The following is a 20,132-nucleotide window of genomic DNA, read 5'->3' as shown; positions in this document are numbered from 1 at the left end:
CTGTATACATAAAGGAAATACTACTTCGTAATAATCACCAAAGCCTTTTCATTTTTAAAAAAATTTTTATTTGGTCCATTGGAACCTGAGATTGAAAATGAAACACACATATTTTTGTACACATATACCACGTCCCCGCTCCCAAAAAAAGAGGATCAATAAAATATATTTATATGTCTATATATATATATATATTTATATATATATATATATCACATTCTTTAGAGTTCATTATTTTCAGCATTAGGTTACTTTTTTGTATCTACTATCATATTTTAATTTCTTTTTTCAAACGGTCATTTTTTGCTTTTAAATCTTTAGTCTGACTTAAGTTTTCAGTTTTCTGTCTAAATTGTACAATTTACAATGAGGGTCAAAAAAAGAAAAAGGAGGAAAGGAAAAAAAGGGGGGGTTGGATGGGTCTGTCAGTGACCACCTCTTCTCTGGTTGTTTTCTATTCAGCAGCAGGGGGCGCTCCTAAAGCACAGAAGAGCTACGGACAGGACCTAACAGAAGACCAGCAAACAAAACTTAAAACTCCTGTAAAAAGTAAAAGTGATCCAGCAGAGACGCTTGATTTTGAGGTGCCTTCGCAGTCGTTTCAGTGCAGGTTCACGTCAATCCATCTGGGCTCAGAGTGAAGCTGTAAAAGCCTCGTTACATTCCTTTATCTGTCATTCATCAGCTTCAGAAAAACGGGGCTGCAAATCACTTGTATGAATAAATTAAGACACAGGGACTGAAGCAGCTACGTGGCTGCGACCACACATTCTCACACATGCACACAGGGCCAGATGGGGACGCACATCTGAAAGTGGTCATTACACATTGATGTTTCTTTGGAAAGCATATTTACAGTTACTTGAGCTCTGGGTTTCGTTAAAAACAAACGTTGCACTGCAAGCATCGGGACACAGCGCAGCCATTTAGCATCAATGATTTTAAAAGTAAAAGGAGAAAAATGAGATGATATGAATGATATGATTACATTTAAAATGATTTAGATACAAAAAACAACAACAAAAAAATAAATAAATCAAATTTTCTCCCTTTTAATCATTAACTGTATGAATGCTGCTGGATTTTTGCTTATTAGGTTTCAAGTTTTTCTCCATTTCACCACAAAATTAACAGTAAGACATCGTTTTTAAAATAAAAAGTCTCCCACTCAATCCTGTCTCTATAGTACCATGTTAATTGTTCCCCTCTGTCTGATGAGACATCTATGTTGCCATGGTGAGGGCATGATGAATGAGGAGTAATGGCTTTGACACTGGGGAAAAAAAACAAAAAACCGTGACCCTATATATAAGGACCTACGTAAAACAGCTATCCCTTGAACGAGCACACTCAGAGAGAACTATTTTCTGTGTCACAACCCATCTCGGGGGTCTCTTTCCTGTCTCGCTGTGTGTGCACCGAGTCTGACAAAATGATCATTTGTTATTTCACGAGGACTCTGTGTTGTTGCTAACAAGCTGTCAGTGTATTCTTGTGGGAGGATTGCCCAGACGCTCGCGCTGCACCCAAGCAAACAAAAGTGGTCCCTGCCCTCCCAAAGTAAACTCGGCAGCTCCTCTTAAGAGCTCCCCCATGGCAAACTGGCTGTTCAAACAGCCAATAGCGACTCCAGTACTCCCTAAGCACGTTATAGTACAAACTGACATGCTGGCAAACTGTGCAAGCGTGGGAAACAGACACTAAACTCACCTTCTGTACCAAACAAGATCAGATGCAATTTGCTGGGTGTTATAAACCTCAAGTGTAAGACTCATGTAATATGCAGGAGGGCGATGACTGGGAGGAGGTGCCATACACATAAATTTTAATTCATGGGGAAAGATATAAACTGTCTTCTGAAGTGGACGAGAAGCCCTCCAGCGATGAGACCCTAAACTGAGGCCAGGTGATTCCATCACGGCTCAGTATTTCACAAGATAAAAACCTTACAGTCTCTACAAACATGACCCCACTAACATCACAAACAGTGGAGACAACAGTGAAAAGATGCTATTGCAGCTTCTTGGGCACCATCCACCTGCCAATCCAGCTTACTGTACAAATCACAGGTTTGGTCCTGAGCTAGAGATTGTGCCACGGAGAGGGAACAGTACCTTATGAATGATGGCTTTGTCTACAACCTCAAAAAAACCCTAACACAAATATGGACAAGAGGCAATGAGGGTTGTGTATAAAACAAGTTAAACTCACACTGAGATGTTTTCCAAAAATGTAAAAATACAGGACATGTATGTTTCATGGGTAAAATCACTGGGGTTTGGCTCATAAAGTACCGCACTGAGGATAGGGGCGATAAACCCCCCCCAGAAGTCTGCCCACTTTGTTAGCAGTCTTGGTGGACGACACGGGGGGAGGGGGAAGTGTCTGATCTGGTGGTTGGCTCATGGTCCGTGGGCCGGTCAATGGCTCAGTAGTTTCAGCACCTCACCCCGGCTTTTTTTTTTTTTTTTTTTGAAGCTCATTGAAAGCAGGGTCATCTCCAAGCATACCAAACTGAGGCCTGACATCTGTTTCACATACAGCAGGTGCTGCCAGCTATACAAAATGTCCAGAATGTTAAGTAGTCAGAACTGGATCCTCTCAGGTGCCGGGGTGAAATATTGTGGGGTTTTTTGTTTGTTTGGTTTTTTTAGTACTCCCCTGTCGCTCATTTTATCCTCAAATGGCACATCCAGTTGGCAAGGGACAGACAGAGCATGTGCAGTCCGGACAAAATCTCGAGCATCCATGGAGCGTTAGGAAGAGAGCAACTAAACGTTTCCCTCTCCCGTCATGCTTCACATTCAGATGCACCACCAAAGAGATGCAAAAAAACGCATCTTTCTCTGCATTTTAGGGATCCACACACTGTGCCTAACCTTGTCTGATATTTCCAGTGGTCTGACAGTTTATTGGACTAGAGCAAGTGAGTCTGGGATAAAGTGGGCGGTGGTCATAGAGGCCGTGGGCGGTGGTCATAGAGGCCGGGGTCGGTGCAGGCCGTCAATGTCCGGGGTGAGCTGGGGGCTGTGTGTGGCCTTGGTGGGGGTCCAGTCTCCCAGGGAGGCCTGGGCTGCCTTGCGGTGAGCCAGGCGGTGGGTGATGGAGAAGCCGGCATTTCCCTCCAGCTGAGAAAGCACCACCAGCACCTGCCTGCAGGGAGAGAGAGAGAGCCTTCGAGCTATTGTTGTTGACATTTAAATGCAGGTAGAGTGAATACAAACACAGTGGTCTTCAATCGTGCCTTGTGTATGAAACAAAAGTAAGAGACTGAAAACAACCACAGGGGGGAATTGGTTCAACTCTCCAGCATCATTTCTCCTTCGTCATTCAGGAGAAAAGTGCAGCGTCATTTAATTTAATCATGCATTAATGGAAGAAAATTTAAAAAGTGCAGCTACAGCTTCTGACGAAAAGTGGCAAAACAAACGGCTACAACAGTTATCCGATGGCTGCTGACGGACAAGAGCGCCACAGTCGTTTCATCCCACTCCCTCGTCAAAATAATTAAAATGAGTTTCAATTAACTGAATTGAAGTGATGTGAGAACTGCTTGAAGAAGCTAAACCCACATGTGGAGAAAACCAAGCTGATTAATCAGAACCAATGATTCATTCTGTTTTCAAGACAAACTGGGATAATATGGTGACATATGGTGAGAAATAATAAAGGCTTGCTGCCCATGACTGTGCTACTCACACCTCTATGAATATGAATTGGATATGGTCTTCTTTTGAATGATTACATTGCCACTAAATGCTTTCACCTATGAATCGTATAAAGCAAGTGAGCGAAATATGAGACTGTGATAGTTTGCGATAGTAGCTTTTTAGGCAAGCAAAGTGACACTATGTTCTTTTTAGATGGAGAAAATGACAAGAGCAGCTTCATGCATGGTGACTTTTTACAGTTTGCCATTATATGGGCTGTAACTTTGTGACAGGTAAAGCCCTCAATTTTCCCTTATTGGAAGATTTCATGCTGTTAAACAGAAAACTAATAACATGTAAACGGCTTCTGCACGCTTGATTCTCCCAGCATCTATCTGCCTGGAGAAGTGCGAGAAACACAATAGAGACCAGCAGAAAACAAAAGCAGATATTAACTGTGCTGAGACCAGCCTGGGGTAGTTTATTAAGAAACACAGCGCACTAATCCTGTGAGATCACTGTGTTTATATAAGCATGTAAGTGTGGTGGATATTTGCTGCACCTAAATGTTCCCGGAGAATTTAATCTGTGCACTTGTTATCTTTTCTGACTTTGTGCGCAAGTGAGGAAAAGAGAGAGTGGTTTGTGTACCTGTGTAAAGGCGGGACGCTGTCGATGGTCTTGAGGCTGCCGCGTGTGGACACCACGTTGAAGCTGTCAGTGCAGTCACAGGAGACGTGGAGGTAGTACTTGGGGTGGCGGTTTTCCACCACCACGATGAGACCTGCCCAGCCGTGGGTCAGGTAGTAGCATGTCATGCCCTCACGGCCCTGAGAGCACACAAGGAAACAAGCTTGTTTTTTTTTTCATTTTTCAAAGCAGAAGGGTTGTTTTCTAAATGCAAACCTCAGATTTCACCACTTGTGCAAAGCTAGCACCACTGATACTACGTCAGCAAAATACAGAACACGGTATCCTACATTTCTATTTAGTAAGAATACAGTATAGTATATATACAGTATCCTATAAAGCACTCACATAGTATAGTATACAGAATTCTATATTTCCAACCATAGGATATCCTATGTTTTCATTAAGTATAGTATGCATGTTTCCACATTGTATACATATAGTATTATATATATAGAGAATCCTAAATTTCCATATAGTATAGTATATATACAGTATAATATACTTCCATATAGTACAGTTTATATATACAGTATTTATAATTCCATAGATTTACAGAGCATTGCGGCAACTATCTACAGAGAGGTGGCTACATTTCTGTAAGTATGGCTCATAAATGCTCTTAAAATGCTTTTGAAATAGGAAGAAATGTGCTTAATACAAAGTAGCTTCAATGGAGAAAAAATACTTCTGTGCAATCAGTTTAATATTATTAAAATGCAATAATAATAATAATGATTAAAAAAAAAAAACATTCTGCATTCAGCTGCCACTTTACCTCTCTAACAGTGGCTGCTGTTCTCTTTTAGGGCCACTTGTATTTGTAGTAAAGCAAACACAAGTGCAGCTAAACTACTTTAGCTGCTGTCATTTGCTGTCACGTCCAATTGCACAAGCAATGCCATCCAGTGTCTGAAAAATAGCTTTGGGCAATACTTGTACTCTATCTGCTCTTAACACAAAGCTCTCCTTTCTTCACAGCTCGGGACTGCTCAAATTATTTATTAATAATAACTGAAAATCTTCATTTAACTGTATTGCTAAAACGCTACAGCTGACGCACTGGCTGCAATGTGCTCCTGAGTGCTCAGCTGTGAATTTCTGAAGAGCTGAATGATTTAACAAAGATGATCTCAAGTGTTTAAAAAGCTCTGCCATCCTCTAAAATATTCACCAAATGTGACAGGCGCTTTCAGGAAAGCATTGTTCTGAAGAGCCAGGAGGATTTGTTTCCTTGGGTATGAACGGCCGTGCGCGAGCTCGTGCAAGAGGTAACGCACAGAAACGTGCACGTGTGAAGGCAGAACAGGACTTGCAAGCGTGTAAGATGCCTCAGATTGATGAGTATGAACCATTCTGACTGTGAGGATTTAGACTGTTGTGCATTTGTTTTTGTTCTGCAGGCTCTGTGCTTTAGCTTGAGGAGGTCAGCATCATATACAAAGATTTGTATGTGGAATTCCTTTTAATAGACTGTCCAAATTGGAGATAGTGGTCCAATAGTGATTGGACAATAGACTATTAAATGTTTCTTAATGTTTCAGATGTACTTTTTCAACCCCATTATTTACTAATTTATGGAATTAATGCAACCAAAGACGTTGGGCCCATCTTAAGAAAGTGTGCACATACGTTAAAACAAAGGAAAAATACAAAAGAAACCCCCAAAAAACTGTGATGCAGGGCTGTGGAACTAACTTCTATGGACAATAAACCAAAAAACAACTCTTATACAAGTTCTGAAAAAAGGAAACGAGTGGAGGGGTAAAAGAGAAGAGCTCACAACACAAAGTGAGCTATCTCGTCTGTCAAAGATGAGATGGAGGTACTTCTAATATGATCTGGTCTTGTACAGCATGGCTGCCAATAGACCGGGAACACAGTGAGTTACTGATGTTTAGACGCAACAGGATAAATGCTGTGAGGTAGGTTGGAGCATTCTGGACAGAATACTCCATCCTGTTAGTGTATTCTTGTGGGAGGATTGCCCAAATTCAGCCAAACTCTGTAGAGGACAGTTCAGCATCCTGCTGTACTACCAAACTGTCAAAACAGGCTCTTCAGGGTGACTAAGTGGAATATCATAGACGAGTTAAAGTGCTAATGAACAGCTAAAACCACACTAAAGTGAAAGAGACCCCACATAAAAAAAGCTGATAGTGCCTTTGTCACAGCTACTATCTACTAAATATGATGGTTTTGGTTGGTTAAACTATCTGATTACTTTGGTTATCCCAATGTGTTAAGAGCTTTATCTACTTGTGTATTTTCATTCCAACACATTTAAATTAAATCAGACACGTTCAGGCAGTAGTCTTTCACTTCAAAATAAATTGCTGAAGCGCACAGCCCGGAGATAAAAAAGAAAAACTTTCCAAATACTTATCATCTGGACTGTAATATTATACTGAAAGGCAATTAAACTGCGTGCGTGTGAGAAGGAGATTGGGGGTACAAAGAGAGACAAAACCCTACAACTATATAGAGAATTCTCTGCAGTCCTGAGAAAAACTAAATACATCTTTGTCAAAACTGGCTATAATGATCACAAGCACAGTAGCAACTCTACGAGAGAATGACTGCAATGGCCCAGTCAAAGTCCAGACCTCCAAAAGATGGAAGCGCTGTGGTTTAGACCTAAACTCTTTACCTCATGTAATTCTACTAGGAAGGAATCTTAAAGATTTTCTCTGAACTGAGCTATTTGTGGTTAATAGTGATAAGAACAGTCAGGCTCCACAAATTCCTCCACAACAAGAAAGGGATAAAGTCATATAGAAAAACAATTTTTTTCCCCCAAGTTGTAGCTGCTGAACCATGGAGTATATTTAATTTTTAACAGGACCCCACAGAGTTCTGTGAAAACCTTTTTCACTTGACTGTAGCAAGTAACACAAATATGGTTTGCATTATTGCAGCTTTACTACTTCTCTTTTTCTGGAATGGGTGTTTCTAACCTCGTGTCTTTCGCCTTTGTTTTCTGTGAGTAGAATAATCGCGTCGGCCAATGTGGTCGCGGTCGCTTCCACCTGCTCCACCATCACCTGACGAGAGCTGTAAATGGCCAGGATGTAGCTGGGGAAGTCCTGGCTGGGCCGCCGTACTGCTCCACTGGTGGGGCTAGAGACTGGGAAGGAGGGGAGAACAATTAATGAAGACAAAAATTAAAGTTTTTTTTTTTTTTTTTTTAAAGTTCCTTCGTCATTAAGCGAACATTCACAAGCAAGAACACTAAAGCCCTGCCTGTGACCAATGCATCTGTACACTTACTGGGTGTGGGTGGACCCCCTGTGCTGCTGACATTCATCTGCCAGTGATTGAAGGCGCAGCAGACAACAGCATACTCCCCTGGCTCCAGCATAACATCACAGCCAACAAATTTCTTCACTGCTCGCTTGCTGTGGGCCATTAGGCGGCCCAGAGTCAGCTTGTTGCCACTACCAAAGGAGGCACGGAAGACCATGATGCACAGGTCCAGCAGGTGGCTGTCGGCTGTGTCGGAGCGCCTGGAGAGAAGAGGAAGAGGCTTAGGAGAAAAAAGGGCAAGGAGGAAAAATGTGTGGGTACTGAAAGATTTAGATTAGAGTCCTATTTACCTGCTTCCCTCTTGGAAAAGAGCAAACTCCAGTGCCGTCCTCTCCAGCACAGTGAGAGCTGTGACCGTGACTGGCCCATTGGCTTTGCTGGGGAAGCAGCCTTGTAGTCTCACCTCCTGCCAGTCAGAGTGGATCTTACAAATGTCCACTGAGTCAAAGTACCTGTGGGAAGGGGAAAAAATGTACATGTAGGGCTGCTCGATTATGGCAAAAATGATAATCACGATTATTTTCACTGAAATTGAGATCACGATTATTTGACGATATTTATTTAACCCTTTAAGACCTACTATAGAACCAAGTCCACCAGAGCTTATATTATTTTTTTTTTTTTTACATGCTGTAGTGCCATTTGTGGGAGCATTTCAAGTTGCTATACATCAATACAACTGTTATAGCCCATATTTTAATAATATGTATGCATTAAGTCCATAGTAATTACATAAATTGCAAAAAAGTGCAATAAACTAAAAAAAAATTGAAAATCGCTTTTGTTTTGTTTACATATATTTCTACTTGGAGAAATTTAAGAGGTTTATCCCTCAAAACTTTAAATACAATAAAGTTGCAAAAAATAGTTTCCCACCACAGGAAATTTATTTTGAGTGTCTTCATAGTTTTATTTTGGAGATACAGCAATTTTTATATACTGCAGGAAAAACAAAAAACAATCCTATGATGCAAATTTGCAAAGAAAACAGCATGTGCATCATTTCACTGTGGGAAGTGTTACGAACAGCTGATAGGAACGGCAAAGCGTGTTTCTGGAATATTATGTTTTTGTTCCTGCAAGCGCTTTTTATGCAATTTTTGCAAAGCTATATGTGGAAGGAAACCGTGACCGAGGACAAGCTGATGGCATCAGATGTAAGTACAACTCCTCCAGTTTCATATGCAAAACAAATTATTGCGCTAGCTTACACGGTTCAGATTCTACAGGGATTTAAAAATAGTTACGCAAAACGGAGCGTGCTGCTCTGACCGGCTTTAAAGGGTTAACAATAACTTTAAAAAAAAAATAATATAAAATAGTGTGCAACACCACTGAAGTTTTTTTTTTTTTAAACTCTCTTTTCAACCAACGGCAGTCACTCTCCAAATAACTTCTGCTTAGCTTTCCGAGCTTCCCTCGGGTCCTCTTAATCAGCGGTCTCCAACCTTTTTTGCACCACGGACGGTTTATGCCCGACAATATTTTCACGGACCGGCCTTTAAGGTGTCGCGGATAAATTAGGGAGGGGCTAATAATCGGCTCAGTCATTTTTAATGATCGTTGAAAGCCCAGATCGTAATCGTGATTAAAATTCGATTAATTGAGCAGCCCTATGTACATGTTTATAAAAATTAAAAAAAAGAAGAAGAAGAAAGAAAAAAGACCTGCATAAGAGCCTGTTCCTCTGAGATGCTAGCAGTGTGACCGGTTGATCTCCTCTTGTCATGAGCTACGATTATTTGTATGCATCACAGGCAACTCTTTAACGTTAGCATAGCCTCTGAGGGCATCCCTGTACAAACACAATTTACCTTGCTAGCATATCAGACCTCTTTCTTCAAAGACATCGGCCCCACGGGAGACTCTCTTCCTTACTTTCAGTCTGTTTTTCAGTGTTTCATCACTTCCTAACCTCGGTCTGACAACAGTCTTACATCTTACTTTTGTCTTGTTGTCAATCAGGAAGAAGCGAGAGGAGGAAAAAGAGGGAACGCTTAAGTTTTACGCTCAGCTTTGATCAGAAAAGACAAACACGTCTGCTGATGAATCCTCTTGTTTGTATTTAGTTCGCTTTTGTGTCTAGCCACCTTCCAGGAATGTTATCAATGATCAACATCGGCCCTGGTTGTTTACTTGATGGGCCAATTTAAGGGCCTTGCTTGTCCGAGAAGCTGACCGCTTTTTCTTTTTCACACTGAAAACAAGTCTAGGGAGATGCTGGCTGCAAGTTTGTCATGTAGTACAAAGCTGAGAGATTATTTGCCTGTCAGAGAAAACAATAAATAGCCCAAAGACATATGGGATTCTCATCTAGGCTGAACACATTTTTCAGGTTGGAGTTGTTCAGGAGGACAGCCACATTGTTATTCATGTCCCTCCTCCTTCATAATACAACAAGAGCAATAAATTCAGAGAGACAAATGCACTGTACAGACAATTTAGCCCTACGTCAAGCTGCTCATGTTGTGAACTTCCTCCATTCTTCAGTTCTTTTTGCTGACAGTTATTTTTAAAAAAAAAACAAAAACGAAACTTCCTATGCAAGTGGAGTCTTGTCCATTTATTCAATTACCCATGAAATATCATTTTGGTGAATGGTAGATTATATTTAAGCTTTATTACATTTGTAATTTGGATTCGGTTCAGTTTTCTTCAAATATTATGGCCATTTGAGTTGCTTGTAAAAGGGCCCCATTATAGCCATTTCCAGCTCCGCGTCATTATTCTTTGGCTCCACTAGAGTTGCTTTGCATGACTTTGCTCATGTGCCTCATTCTGCTCTCTGCCTGAAACAAGCAACTTCTCTCTCCTCAACTGTAACCCAACTTTCAACCGATTGGCTGCTCCTGGTAAACCAAGGGGCAGTCCCCACAGACCGTAGCAATAAAGCTAAAGCTTCCGTAGTGGATTACCTAATAATATGGCTTTCTCTGTGGTACCCACCTTTCAAGAAGAAGTTTGTGCTTCAGTTTTAATAAGTGAAATTCCAGTTTCTCTGTTAGTCTATTACTTAGCCCTAATTAGCTTATATGGGTCCTTGCATTGCAGCCATACAGATTACAAATGAAGCTCGCTAACAAGCTAGCTAGCTTTAGCTGATAACTTAGCACTACAGTCTTTAATCCAATTATGGGAACTTCTGACAGCGAAAAGAAAACACAGCAGCCACCAAAACGCTGATGAAGTTTTTAAAAATGTGGTGATCATGGTCATGGGGGCTATGCTGTTTAAACAACAGATGGATGAGGTTGTTGTGTGCACAGGCAGAGGTGTGTAACAGAGATGGCCTTATTGGGGACATTAGTTTCACTGACATCATACAGAGCTAGCCTGAAGTTTGAGCTCATCACTGTTTCCTACTGTGGCCAGTATGAGTATCCATCTATTGTAACAGTAGAGTACAGAACAGGGGTGTTTATAATAAATATATAGGGGGTTAAGGGTGGCTGTACCTCAGGTGGTAAAGCGGGTCGTCTACTAAGCGCAAGGTGGTTTGATTATTTGCTCTTCAAGCCTCCGTGTTGTATCCTCGGACAAGTTAGAGAACCCATATCTGCTGCCAATGCATCAGTGTGTGAATGTTTGGTTATAAGTAAAAAATAAAAGGCCTGTGTAAATGGGTGAATGAGGCTTGAAGTAAGAAACTGATTTGAGTGATCAAAGTAAGTAAAAAAAGCGCTATTTAAGAACACACTCGTTTTTTATATGACAAAGAAAATAGCATTTATAGAAATACTTGAATAAAAACTGTGACTATTTTTCCATGTGATAACTAGAAGCGCATGTCAGCATGCAGCAAAACACAGATAGAGAAAAACTAGTCACTATCAATGCTGTATATGACTGAGTGACAGGATTAGTCTAATATGACAAAACAAACTGAAAGCCATGACAAGCCTAAGCCGCTGCCTGCCAAATCCCCCCCTCCACAATTCTTAATAACAACATGTTGTGGAAACCAGTGTATGATGCGCTTGTCAGCAAGCAAAATGGAATGACAACAAAAACACTGTAACTCAGTTTGGTGTCAATACCAGATGGTCAGTAAAATCCACAGAGGCGTGAGATTGCCAAACAGTCCGTCACGTTTAACACATTACGTGTGTCCATCACGGTACGATAAAGGACTCTTTAACTCATTCAACCAATTCTAAGCAGCTAGTGGTGGGTAAATCGAACAGAAAGTCTTCTAATGAGAGTATGTTTGGAATAAACACAAGAAATCTGTGAGCGTAGCCTAGCGGTCACAGCCACTGGTCTATTGTGCCAGCAGGTACAGTCACTGACTGTGAAAGCAAACATGACAGTGATGACAACAAAATAGCCTTATTATACATAACTGTAGGAATTCAAGGGTTACTAGGGTATAGAGAGATTAACCAAAATGATTTCAGCATGACCACCCAAAAAAAGAAAAGGAAAAAAAAGATCACACTTATGCTGCGCTAATGATAATTACTTTATAAAGTCAGTGTACTCCATCCAGAAGACCCCTTCACTACTGCCGTGCGCCATCAGCTCATGGCGGAGGTGCTGAGGCCAGTCTGCCCACTCGTCTGACCAGCTGCCATTCCACGAGAAGCGACCCCAAGGGTTACGCAGCCGCAGCAACCTGGAGGCAGGAAGATAACGGAAACAGCGAGAGAGACAGATTCAGCAAGCAGTTAATGTGACAACAGCTTTCAGTCAAAGCAGCAACCCCCATCTCTGCACAGTCATATTATTCCTTTTATGGATGACTGGCTGCTTTTTAACAACCCTTTTTATTTTACCGCCTCCTCCATACTGTAGAAAACACAAGGGGCATAACAGAATAACATATTGGAGAATCTGTATTTTCCAGGAAAAAAAAGTAACAAAGTGCATGTGGTTCATTGTTTCTGGAGTGCTTTTTATCTCCTCGGGGCTCCTAGCAGGAGGATTGTAACTCGTTTTGGATCTAGCCCTGTGGCCAAGTCTAGCCCAAGCCTTCCACTCTGATTGCTTTATGGCAGTAAATGAAAGTGGCTGCGTGTGGGTTTTAAGCAAATTACTTCTGGGATTTCTGGCTACTGTCAAATTTTTTCCTCACAGGTAAGAAGGAAAAAGCCTTCATTAGGCTTTTCTCATTTTTCTAATTTGTGCCTCCTCAGTCCTCCGTCCTTCTAGACTGTGACCCGGAAATCAATTTCAGTACGCCATGATGAAGGATGACTTAATTCCTAAAATGCATCTGGAGAACAGAGGAGAGGAGAGGCAGAGTTATAATAGAGGATGAACAGACAAGAGGACTAAACTCGCTTTTTTAATCCATACGATGTTCCAGTTATTTATGATAGTCAAAGATTCTGCCCCAGACTTTTCTGTGTGTGTGATTATTACAAAGAAGACATATATGTTCTTATAGTGCAAGGAATTGTGTGGATTCCCAGTGCTGCTCCAAACAGAGCAATCATACAGATCTGTTGTGCACCCGTTCTCTACTGGCAAGCCACCGGGTTCTGTGATGCTCAACATATGGCTCGTGGGCTTGTTCATGTTCTAGCCACCAAATAATAACACTGACTGATGACGGCCCAGATACATTTATTAATGGTGTATGAAGGATTTCTAAGAAGATACATTTGCAATAAGGAGGCGTGTTCAGAACAACAGAGGACACCTGTACCTGTAACCCTGGACATCTCGTACGTCCAAAATGGAATATGCATGTCGAGGTCTCAGACCCAACGACTCGTAAACAGCATCGTCTACCTTCATGTTGCCTCCTCCGCAAGACGCTCCCATAAGAAACCTAAAAGACAAGAAATGACATTAGGACACTAATGCAATTACTACTCAGTAACCAGGGAGAAAAACAAAACAAAAAAAAACAAAACACGTAAATTTAAAACTTTAACCTCGAGGTTGGGCAGACACAGTAACAGAAAACAAAAACAATAGTAGTTTTTAGTATATGTCACTAATTAATCCCACTGATGTGCCTCTGTTTGAGACCAAACATCATCAGTGATGAACTTTGTCTCTGTTTACCATAGTACGTGAGTGAAGTCTTCATTAGTACACTGCTTTTGATAAAATAAATAATCATTCTGGCAGATGGACCTGCAGTTTGGACGCAGATGAAATGGCCCCTTGGGAGTTGCACTATTTGTCTCATGTTGCTTTGAAAGCTCGTGTATCAAAGTGATGACTGGCACAACTTTTATTATGGACACATGCTCTAAATTGGCATTCACCACCTTTGTAGTGCCCCTGTTTGTAGTTTTGATCAGAGAATATTGGTTCAAAGTGTTTTCAAACAAGGTTTATTATTTTATATGCTCCTTTTAAACTGAACCACCTTTACTCCCTCTCTTACCCAGCCTCTTTGGAGCTAAGCATCTTGGCCCAGATGAGGTCTGTATCGATGGGTTCCTCTCGCGGGTTCGTGGAGCTGACCTGAAGCATGAGGGAGTCACACGGAGCCCCTGTCAGCGTGGCCAGACCCTCAATAGCACGCCCTGCCTGCAGGGCAAAGTAGGAACCGTGGAGTTTGGCCAGGGCCTTCTCAATCAGCGCCACCCATAACTGCTTCCTCTGAGCCTGGAATGATTGTAAAAAGTAAGAGAGGAAACATCAGCCTGAGTATGACTCACTGAGAAAGGGAGCAGGATGTTGTCTCTGGGTTAGTTTCCTCTATCTAAAGGTCAATGAAAATGATAACCTGATAACAGAGGTAGGATCTCTTATTTGCTCTTTTTTTATCTGTTAATGTGCATGTGCAGTGTTTTTCCAGCATTTCTTGCTTGCTCAGAGGTCACTGCCTCACCGAGCGCGACTTCTACCCTCTTGTTTTGCTCCTTTGTCTTCTTTGAAAAGATGATGTTTGTTGGAGTCATGATAAGGTGTAGATAAGGTGTCACGCTGTCGCAGTGTGTCTCTCCCGTACGCATGAATGCCTGCTTTTATTTGCCTGTGCTTTATTCGTTGCATAATTCAGTACCTCATTTAACCCGTAATTGTTGGCTGTTCATTAATTAGATTCTTCTCTTCACTGGGGTCCTTTGAGATGTGCTTGTGATAAGAAATACATAATCAACTAACTTGAACTAATTAATTGTTTATTTTTCAGGGTTCACCAAGTCAAATGTAATTCTTTTTAAGAGTTGCCCACGAAACGCACTCGTTTTCAGGGTCAAACTAAGGGATGAGAAGGTCTTTACCAAAGTCTTGGATCTGTCAGTTCTCACCGGCAGTAATTTACCCTCATGTTTCAGAGATCTGGAGCAATTAATATGGGACATATCATGTTTTTCTTTATTTTTTGCGTATTAAGAATTCCCAACTTAATACACAGATCTGCAATATTTATTTCCCCAAAATTTCAGACAGTTGTTTGAGTATTTATCCATTTTGTATATGTCTATCTAAAATTCCCTCTTGTCTGTTTACAGTATCAGCATAAACACCTTTCTGCATTGCACTTACCTGGGAAAACAGAAGGTAGCCGTAATCGTCGCAGGGCAACATGTCGTCCACCAGCACCGTCGTCCAGGTCCCGTCTTTACATAGCCGAACCTGGTAAGCCCCCTCTGGACAAATGGTCCTGGTGATCATCACCCTCTCCACGAGCTCTGGACGCTCTGCCAGCACAGCGAGTGCACTCAGGAACCTAGAGACCCGATAAAAATCAATGAACTGGAAAATGAAACGTCACATCAGGACGGACAGACGCGACTAAAACGAGGCACGAAGAAAATGTGAATTAGGCAGAGAAACCACATAAATGATCAGCTGAGTGTGATGGACAAGTGAATGGCTGAATGAGCGCCGTCTTCCGTCAAAGAGACAGACATGGTTTAGGAACGTCAACTGATGTGATTAGATAGGAATGGAAAAAAACTGAGAAGCTGCTATTAAAGTCTAAATGTGGAATTAAAGCATTCTCCTGAACAGAGTGCCTCAAACACTTATGAAAGACTTTTTTTTTTTATACATATATACATAATTAGCCCTCATTGAAAATCAATCACATTTGATGAGTCAAGCTTCTGTGCCTTCTGGTTACCTCCCCATTACTCTTAATACACCCCACAGCAAAGACAAACAGGCTTGCTTCCTCTAATTAACTTGCAAGAGAAATTAGCTAATCAAAAATCCAGATAGATGTGGAAAATGGTAATTCTTTACACTGGGGAATCACAGCTGGGGACATGAGGACTCGACTTGAAAGGGAAGAGAGTTTAAAGTGTACATTAGTTCATCGGAAAATGTAGAGAGATCTTTAAACACTATTAATGAAATGGCTCTGCAAAGAAAGGTCTTTTTGGAGGGGACAATGAGCTAAAGGTATTTGCCTCTGCACGCCGCAGACTCACTGCTGTACATGCACTAGTTTGATTCTTCTATCAACAAAAAAAGCAAAAAAGTTTAAAAAAAAATTGTCAAATTGAGCAGCTACTTTTGCCTCTGGCAGTACTGCAGCAATATCTGAAAAGATAAAAGGAATGCTGCTTTCAGTCTGCACATTATTTTATAGAGTGAAGCTCTTGTGTGGCGGCATTACTAAAGCTATATTCCATCTGTTTAAGTGTCAGCTGAGCACGGCCGATCAACCCATTCAGTCACTGATGAAATACAAATTGGCCAAAAAACAAAAGGAATCCAATGAAAATCCAATTAGCCGCGTCATAATGTGAACTCTGATGTTGGCCTGTACTGCAGCCGTACTCAAGGACAGAGGCGACTGGCACGACTTTCTTCTGCCGTCACTGGTTGGCTGGGCTGGCAGAAGCTGGGCTGTTTGTTGGTTTATTAGGACAAGTGTGAGCATGTGTGAGAGAGTGAGAGAGTGGGGGAGACGAAGCCAATGACAAAGAATTTGGGTTACATCCTGTTTCGAGTGAGAGGATTCTGCTCAGGGGAGGGTTATTTTTGATAAGCTGTGTGCGCTGGTGATGAACCGAAAAGTTGTACTGGGGACAACTTCCTGACTGACTGTGCTTTGTTGTTATTTTGTGTGTGTGCGTGTGTGTGTGTGTACGTTTATGCTTACAGGAAGATGATGGATGACAACAGCATACACACACATAAACCCCAAAGGGCACCCAGAACAAGGGCAGGGAGATAAAGCATGTGTCCAGGACCACATTACTGTGAATAATCTCCCTGTCACATGTATCTGTACATCTGTCTGCTGTGCTCAACCTTTCATTTCATGCTTACCTTCTTTCCTTTGATTTTTTTGCTTTGTTTTTTAAGTTTCTCTCTTTAATCCTCTTCAATTACTGTTTCACTGCCACGCCATCTCTAGCTCACAGCGGCAGTGTCCATTGAAAGCAGACTCTGACAGACGCACACAGAGAAGTGTTGGCTGTTGTCTGCTTTGCATTCCTCTGACCTTTCTCAGAAACTGAACAGAGACTTAACGGAATGAAAAATTTCCTGTTGCTTTGAGGATCTGCTGCTATTCTATTTTGTCTCCAATCAAACCATGAATCAACAACGCGTTTTTTGTTTTGGTTTTTTATAAGGTTATCTTAAACGATCAGTGTCCTGTGTGTTCTTATGTTCAGGTGTATCAGCTTACCAGCAGTTTCCAAGAAGTCCTTGGAGGATGTCCGAGGGCCTTGGTGTGCGGAACACGGACCACTTGACTCCTCGGTCTTTGAAATTGCTGCAGTTGATCTCGTGGGGACGCAGCCACTTTTTGATTCGCTGCTGGACGCTGTCGCCCTCTGGGAAGCCGACAGATCGAGGTCCGGGGGGAAAACTGTCATCCACAAAGTTCACTGAATTCTGAGAAAGAGGAGGAAAAGACAGAGCGAAAGAAGGCAGAGAGACAAAGGAGTGAAACTACTGAACATGAAAACTACTGAACATGAAAACACCTCATCTTTAAACTCCAAAATCCATTTTAAAATATGATCACTCTTAAAAGGATCTTGTGTGAGGACCTGAAGCATTTCAAACTGCTAATGCAAGTTTTTAAAGAACCAACTATCCTGCAATTTCACATGATTTGCAGGACAGTACAGACCATCACACAAGCCCTGGATTATGCTTTGAGTGAGGGTGAATTACTGCCTTCCACATTTACTTGTTATTCTTTCCACTTTCCACGTGAGATTATTATGTGCACAGTAAAAGCCCAACTGTGGCATCTTGTACTCTCCTAACCAGGATGTGGCACAAAAATGCAAATCACTTTCAAACATTTGGAGCTTCTTGCTTTCTGGCACATTCCCCTGCAGAGTACACCGCATTTTAAATTACATGATGGGTTCTAACACTGCCCCGCTACTGTACACAGGAGTAGAACTACACGGATACTTTAACAGATCCAGACACCGAACCTGACACACTATCTGCCCATCTAAAACTCTCCTGTACAAACCTGAGATGGCAAACAGCCACACACGCCAAACCCCTATCCAGTTTCCCATCTGCCGTGTCAGAAGTGGACTCGGCCAGTTGCATAGCAAGGCAGGCGGAGGGGTGATGTAAAGCGGGCACCCCACTGGCAGTTAGAGTGAAGCGAATCAATTGGTAACCATCCCCCACAATCCAATTCTGTAGCCTGGATGCAGCATTTGCTACTAGACAGAGTCATTTGAAGGCTTCCTTACCACCCTGGCCATTCAAGGTCGTCACGTAGCTTATCGATTCTGTAGTTCACAGGTTTATTTGTGACCCATGTGCAGGCTGTTATCGCAAGGCTTTTTTCGGTTGATATCAATTTAACACAGAGGTGAAGATCAAAGCTTTGTCCCTGCATACACACAGATCCTGAAATTCCAACTAATGCAATTCAAAGAATACAGTCTGTATGTTAACAGACATGAGAAAGACAACTATGATCAGCGACCAAGGGTTAAAGAGTCTGACTTGTTACATACAAACTGCTCTAACCCCAGTTGAGCTGATTTTCCTCTGAGCTTGATGTAAAACAGGAAACATTTTCTTTTTTACTTCATGTGAAATGTATGGAAACCCTCACATTTACAGTTCTATAGTCTCTATTTTAAGAATGAAAACAATATTATATGAATTATTTTAATGTTGGTCCGAAGAGCTTGAAAAAAGTAGCTCGTATCCTCTTGGAATAGAGGTGAAATGTCTTTTAAAACTTTAATCTATTTGTCTTCTTCTTTCCCCCCCCCCCCCCAATCTCTTAAGACTACAATAAACTGGATGACAGGGAACCTACACAGACACACTTTAATGCTGCTACTGATGTGCGCATTTGCGCTACCAAAACCTACCAGATTATGTATCCATTATGTTATCCATTCTTTCTGAACGCAGTGCGTGTGGTTTATCCGGTTGCACTCACATCCTGTATTGTGAGTACCTTTAAGGGTTTTGCCCTAACCCATTTGAAAGACATTATCATCAGCAGAATGATCTGCTGCAGTCTGCCTCAAAGGTTAAAGCCACTTGCCTATTCATATCTGGAGTGTACATGATGCTCTGTGATGTTAATTAGGCGCTTCTGAAACGGCACAGTGATATGACACTCTGGACTGCAGTCTGGACTCAATTTATCATCTGTATGATCCTCTAACAAAAAAATTAAAATCAATGTTTGATCCTTACATTCTTGGTTCAAAACAACCATTTTTCTCTTCTGTGTGGAGCTCTACCTGTGCCTCTATAGGATCCTTCCACAGTCTAAAGACATGCTTGTTAAGTTAATTGGCTGTTGGCATGTATGTAAAGTCTGAATGGTTGTCTGATTCTATGCGTTAACCTGGCAACTTCTCCAGCACCCTATGACAGCTGGGACAGACTGGGATCCCTACAGTGAGAGGAGCAGCAGACCCATTGTGCTGTTCTTGTAAGCATTTGGTTTCATTTAAAGGCTCCTTAGACGTGTTACACAAGACTTTCCACTGTTATTATCGTTAAAAAAAATAAAAAATAAAAAATATATATTTGGAAAGAATGGAGGCTCAACACCTTAGAAAGGTAATTTAGATCGTATTTCCCTTTTTAACTTGCGTCACATCTCTATTAAGATGCAGTGTGTATTTAATGTGAGATTAACCTTGAATTAGCATTAATTCCTCATATCGAATATTCTACAATCCAAGCATCAAAGTTTAAACAATCTGACTTCAGCAGAGTGTAAAATTAGGAATTATAACCACGTATAAAGCAATTTCCTAAATCAGGATTCTGGTGTTGTGGACTCTACAGGATAATTCTCGCTGGCTGTCTTGCCACCTCCGTTTCCATCGCCGTGCACATGTAAGCATGCAAACACTGCAATCAGCCAACTCAGTGCTGAGCTAGGAAAACCAGCTGCTTTCCCATCATTTCCAGACTCAGAACTGGCAGCCATACAAGGCTGTGTCAGTCTCATTCTGATACCCAAGCTACAAAATTAGCATCTTGAAAGCATATTTTATGAAAAAGAAGAAGAAAAAAAAAGCCTTCCATGCACAATACTGTAACAAGCAGCGCAAGCCTGGCAAGAAGGTCCTTGATAATATGGCACAAAATTAAGCAACTAAGTAG

General features: G+C 41.5%; 1 protein-coding gene across 2 annotated transcripts in view; it reads right to left on the bottom strand.

Annotated features, from left to right (window-relative positions):
- Positions 1-244: 244 nt before the first annotated feature.
- Positions 245-20,132, bottom strand: part of capn15 (calpain 15) — a 46,353-nt gene continuing 26,465 nt past the window's right edge. For both annotated transcript variants that reach the window (XM_085361315.1, XM_085361313.1), the window contains exons 3-12: positions 17,200-17,408; positions 15,099-15,282; positions 13,990-14,213; positions 13,297-13,422; positions 12,109-12,261; positions 7,937-8,098; positions 7,611-7,846; positions 7,298-7,467; positions 4,302-4,480; positions 245-3,153 (exon numbers count right to left, since the gene is read on the bottom strand). In XM_085361315.1, coding sequence (XP_085217441.1) covers positions 2,976-3,153; positions 4,302-4,480; positions 7,298-7,467; positions 7,611-7,846; positions 7,937-8,098; positions 12,109-12,261; positions 13,297-13,422; positions 13,990-14,213; positions 15,099-15,282; positions 17,200-17,408 — 1,821 coding nt within the window. In that variant the 3' untranslated portion in view covers positions 245-2,975. The remainder of the gene's footprint in view (positions 3,154-4,301; positions 4,481-7,297; positions 7,468-7,610; positions 7,847-7,936; positions 8,099-12,108; positions 12,262-13,296; positions 13,423-13,989; positions 14,214-15,098; positions 15,283-17,199; positions 17,409-20,132) is intronic.

Source organism: Diplotaxodon limnothrissa, linkage group LG8 (assembly GCF_057381915.1).
Source record: "Diplotaxodon limnothrissa isolate DT_005_m linkage group LG8, D_limnothrissa_male_GT1.1, whole genome shotgun sequence".
Classification (NCBI taxonomy): Eukaryota; Metazoa; Chordata; class Actinopteri; order Cichliformes; family Cichlidae; genus Diplotaxodon; species Diplotaxodon limnothrissa.
The sequence above is the reverse complement of the archived record's forward strand: the minus strand, read 5'-3'. Positions and strand labels throughout refer to the sequence as shown.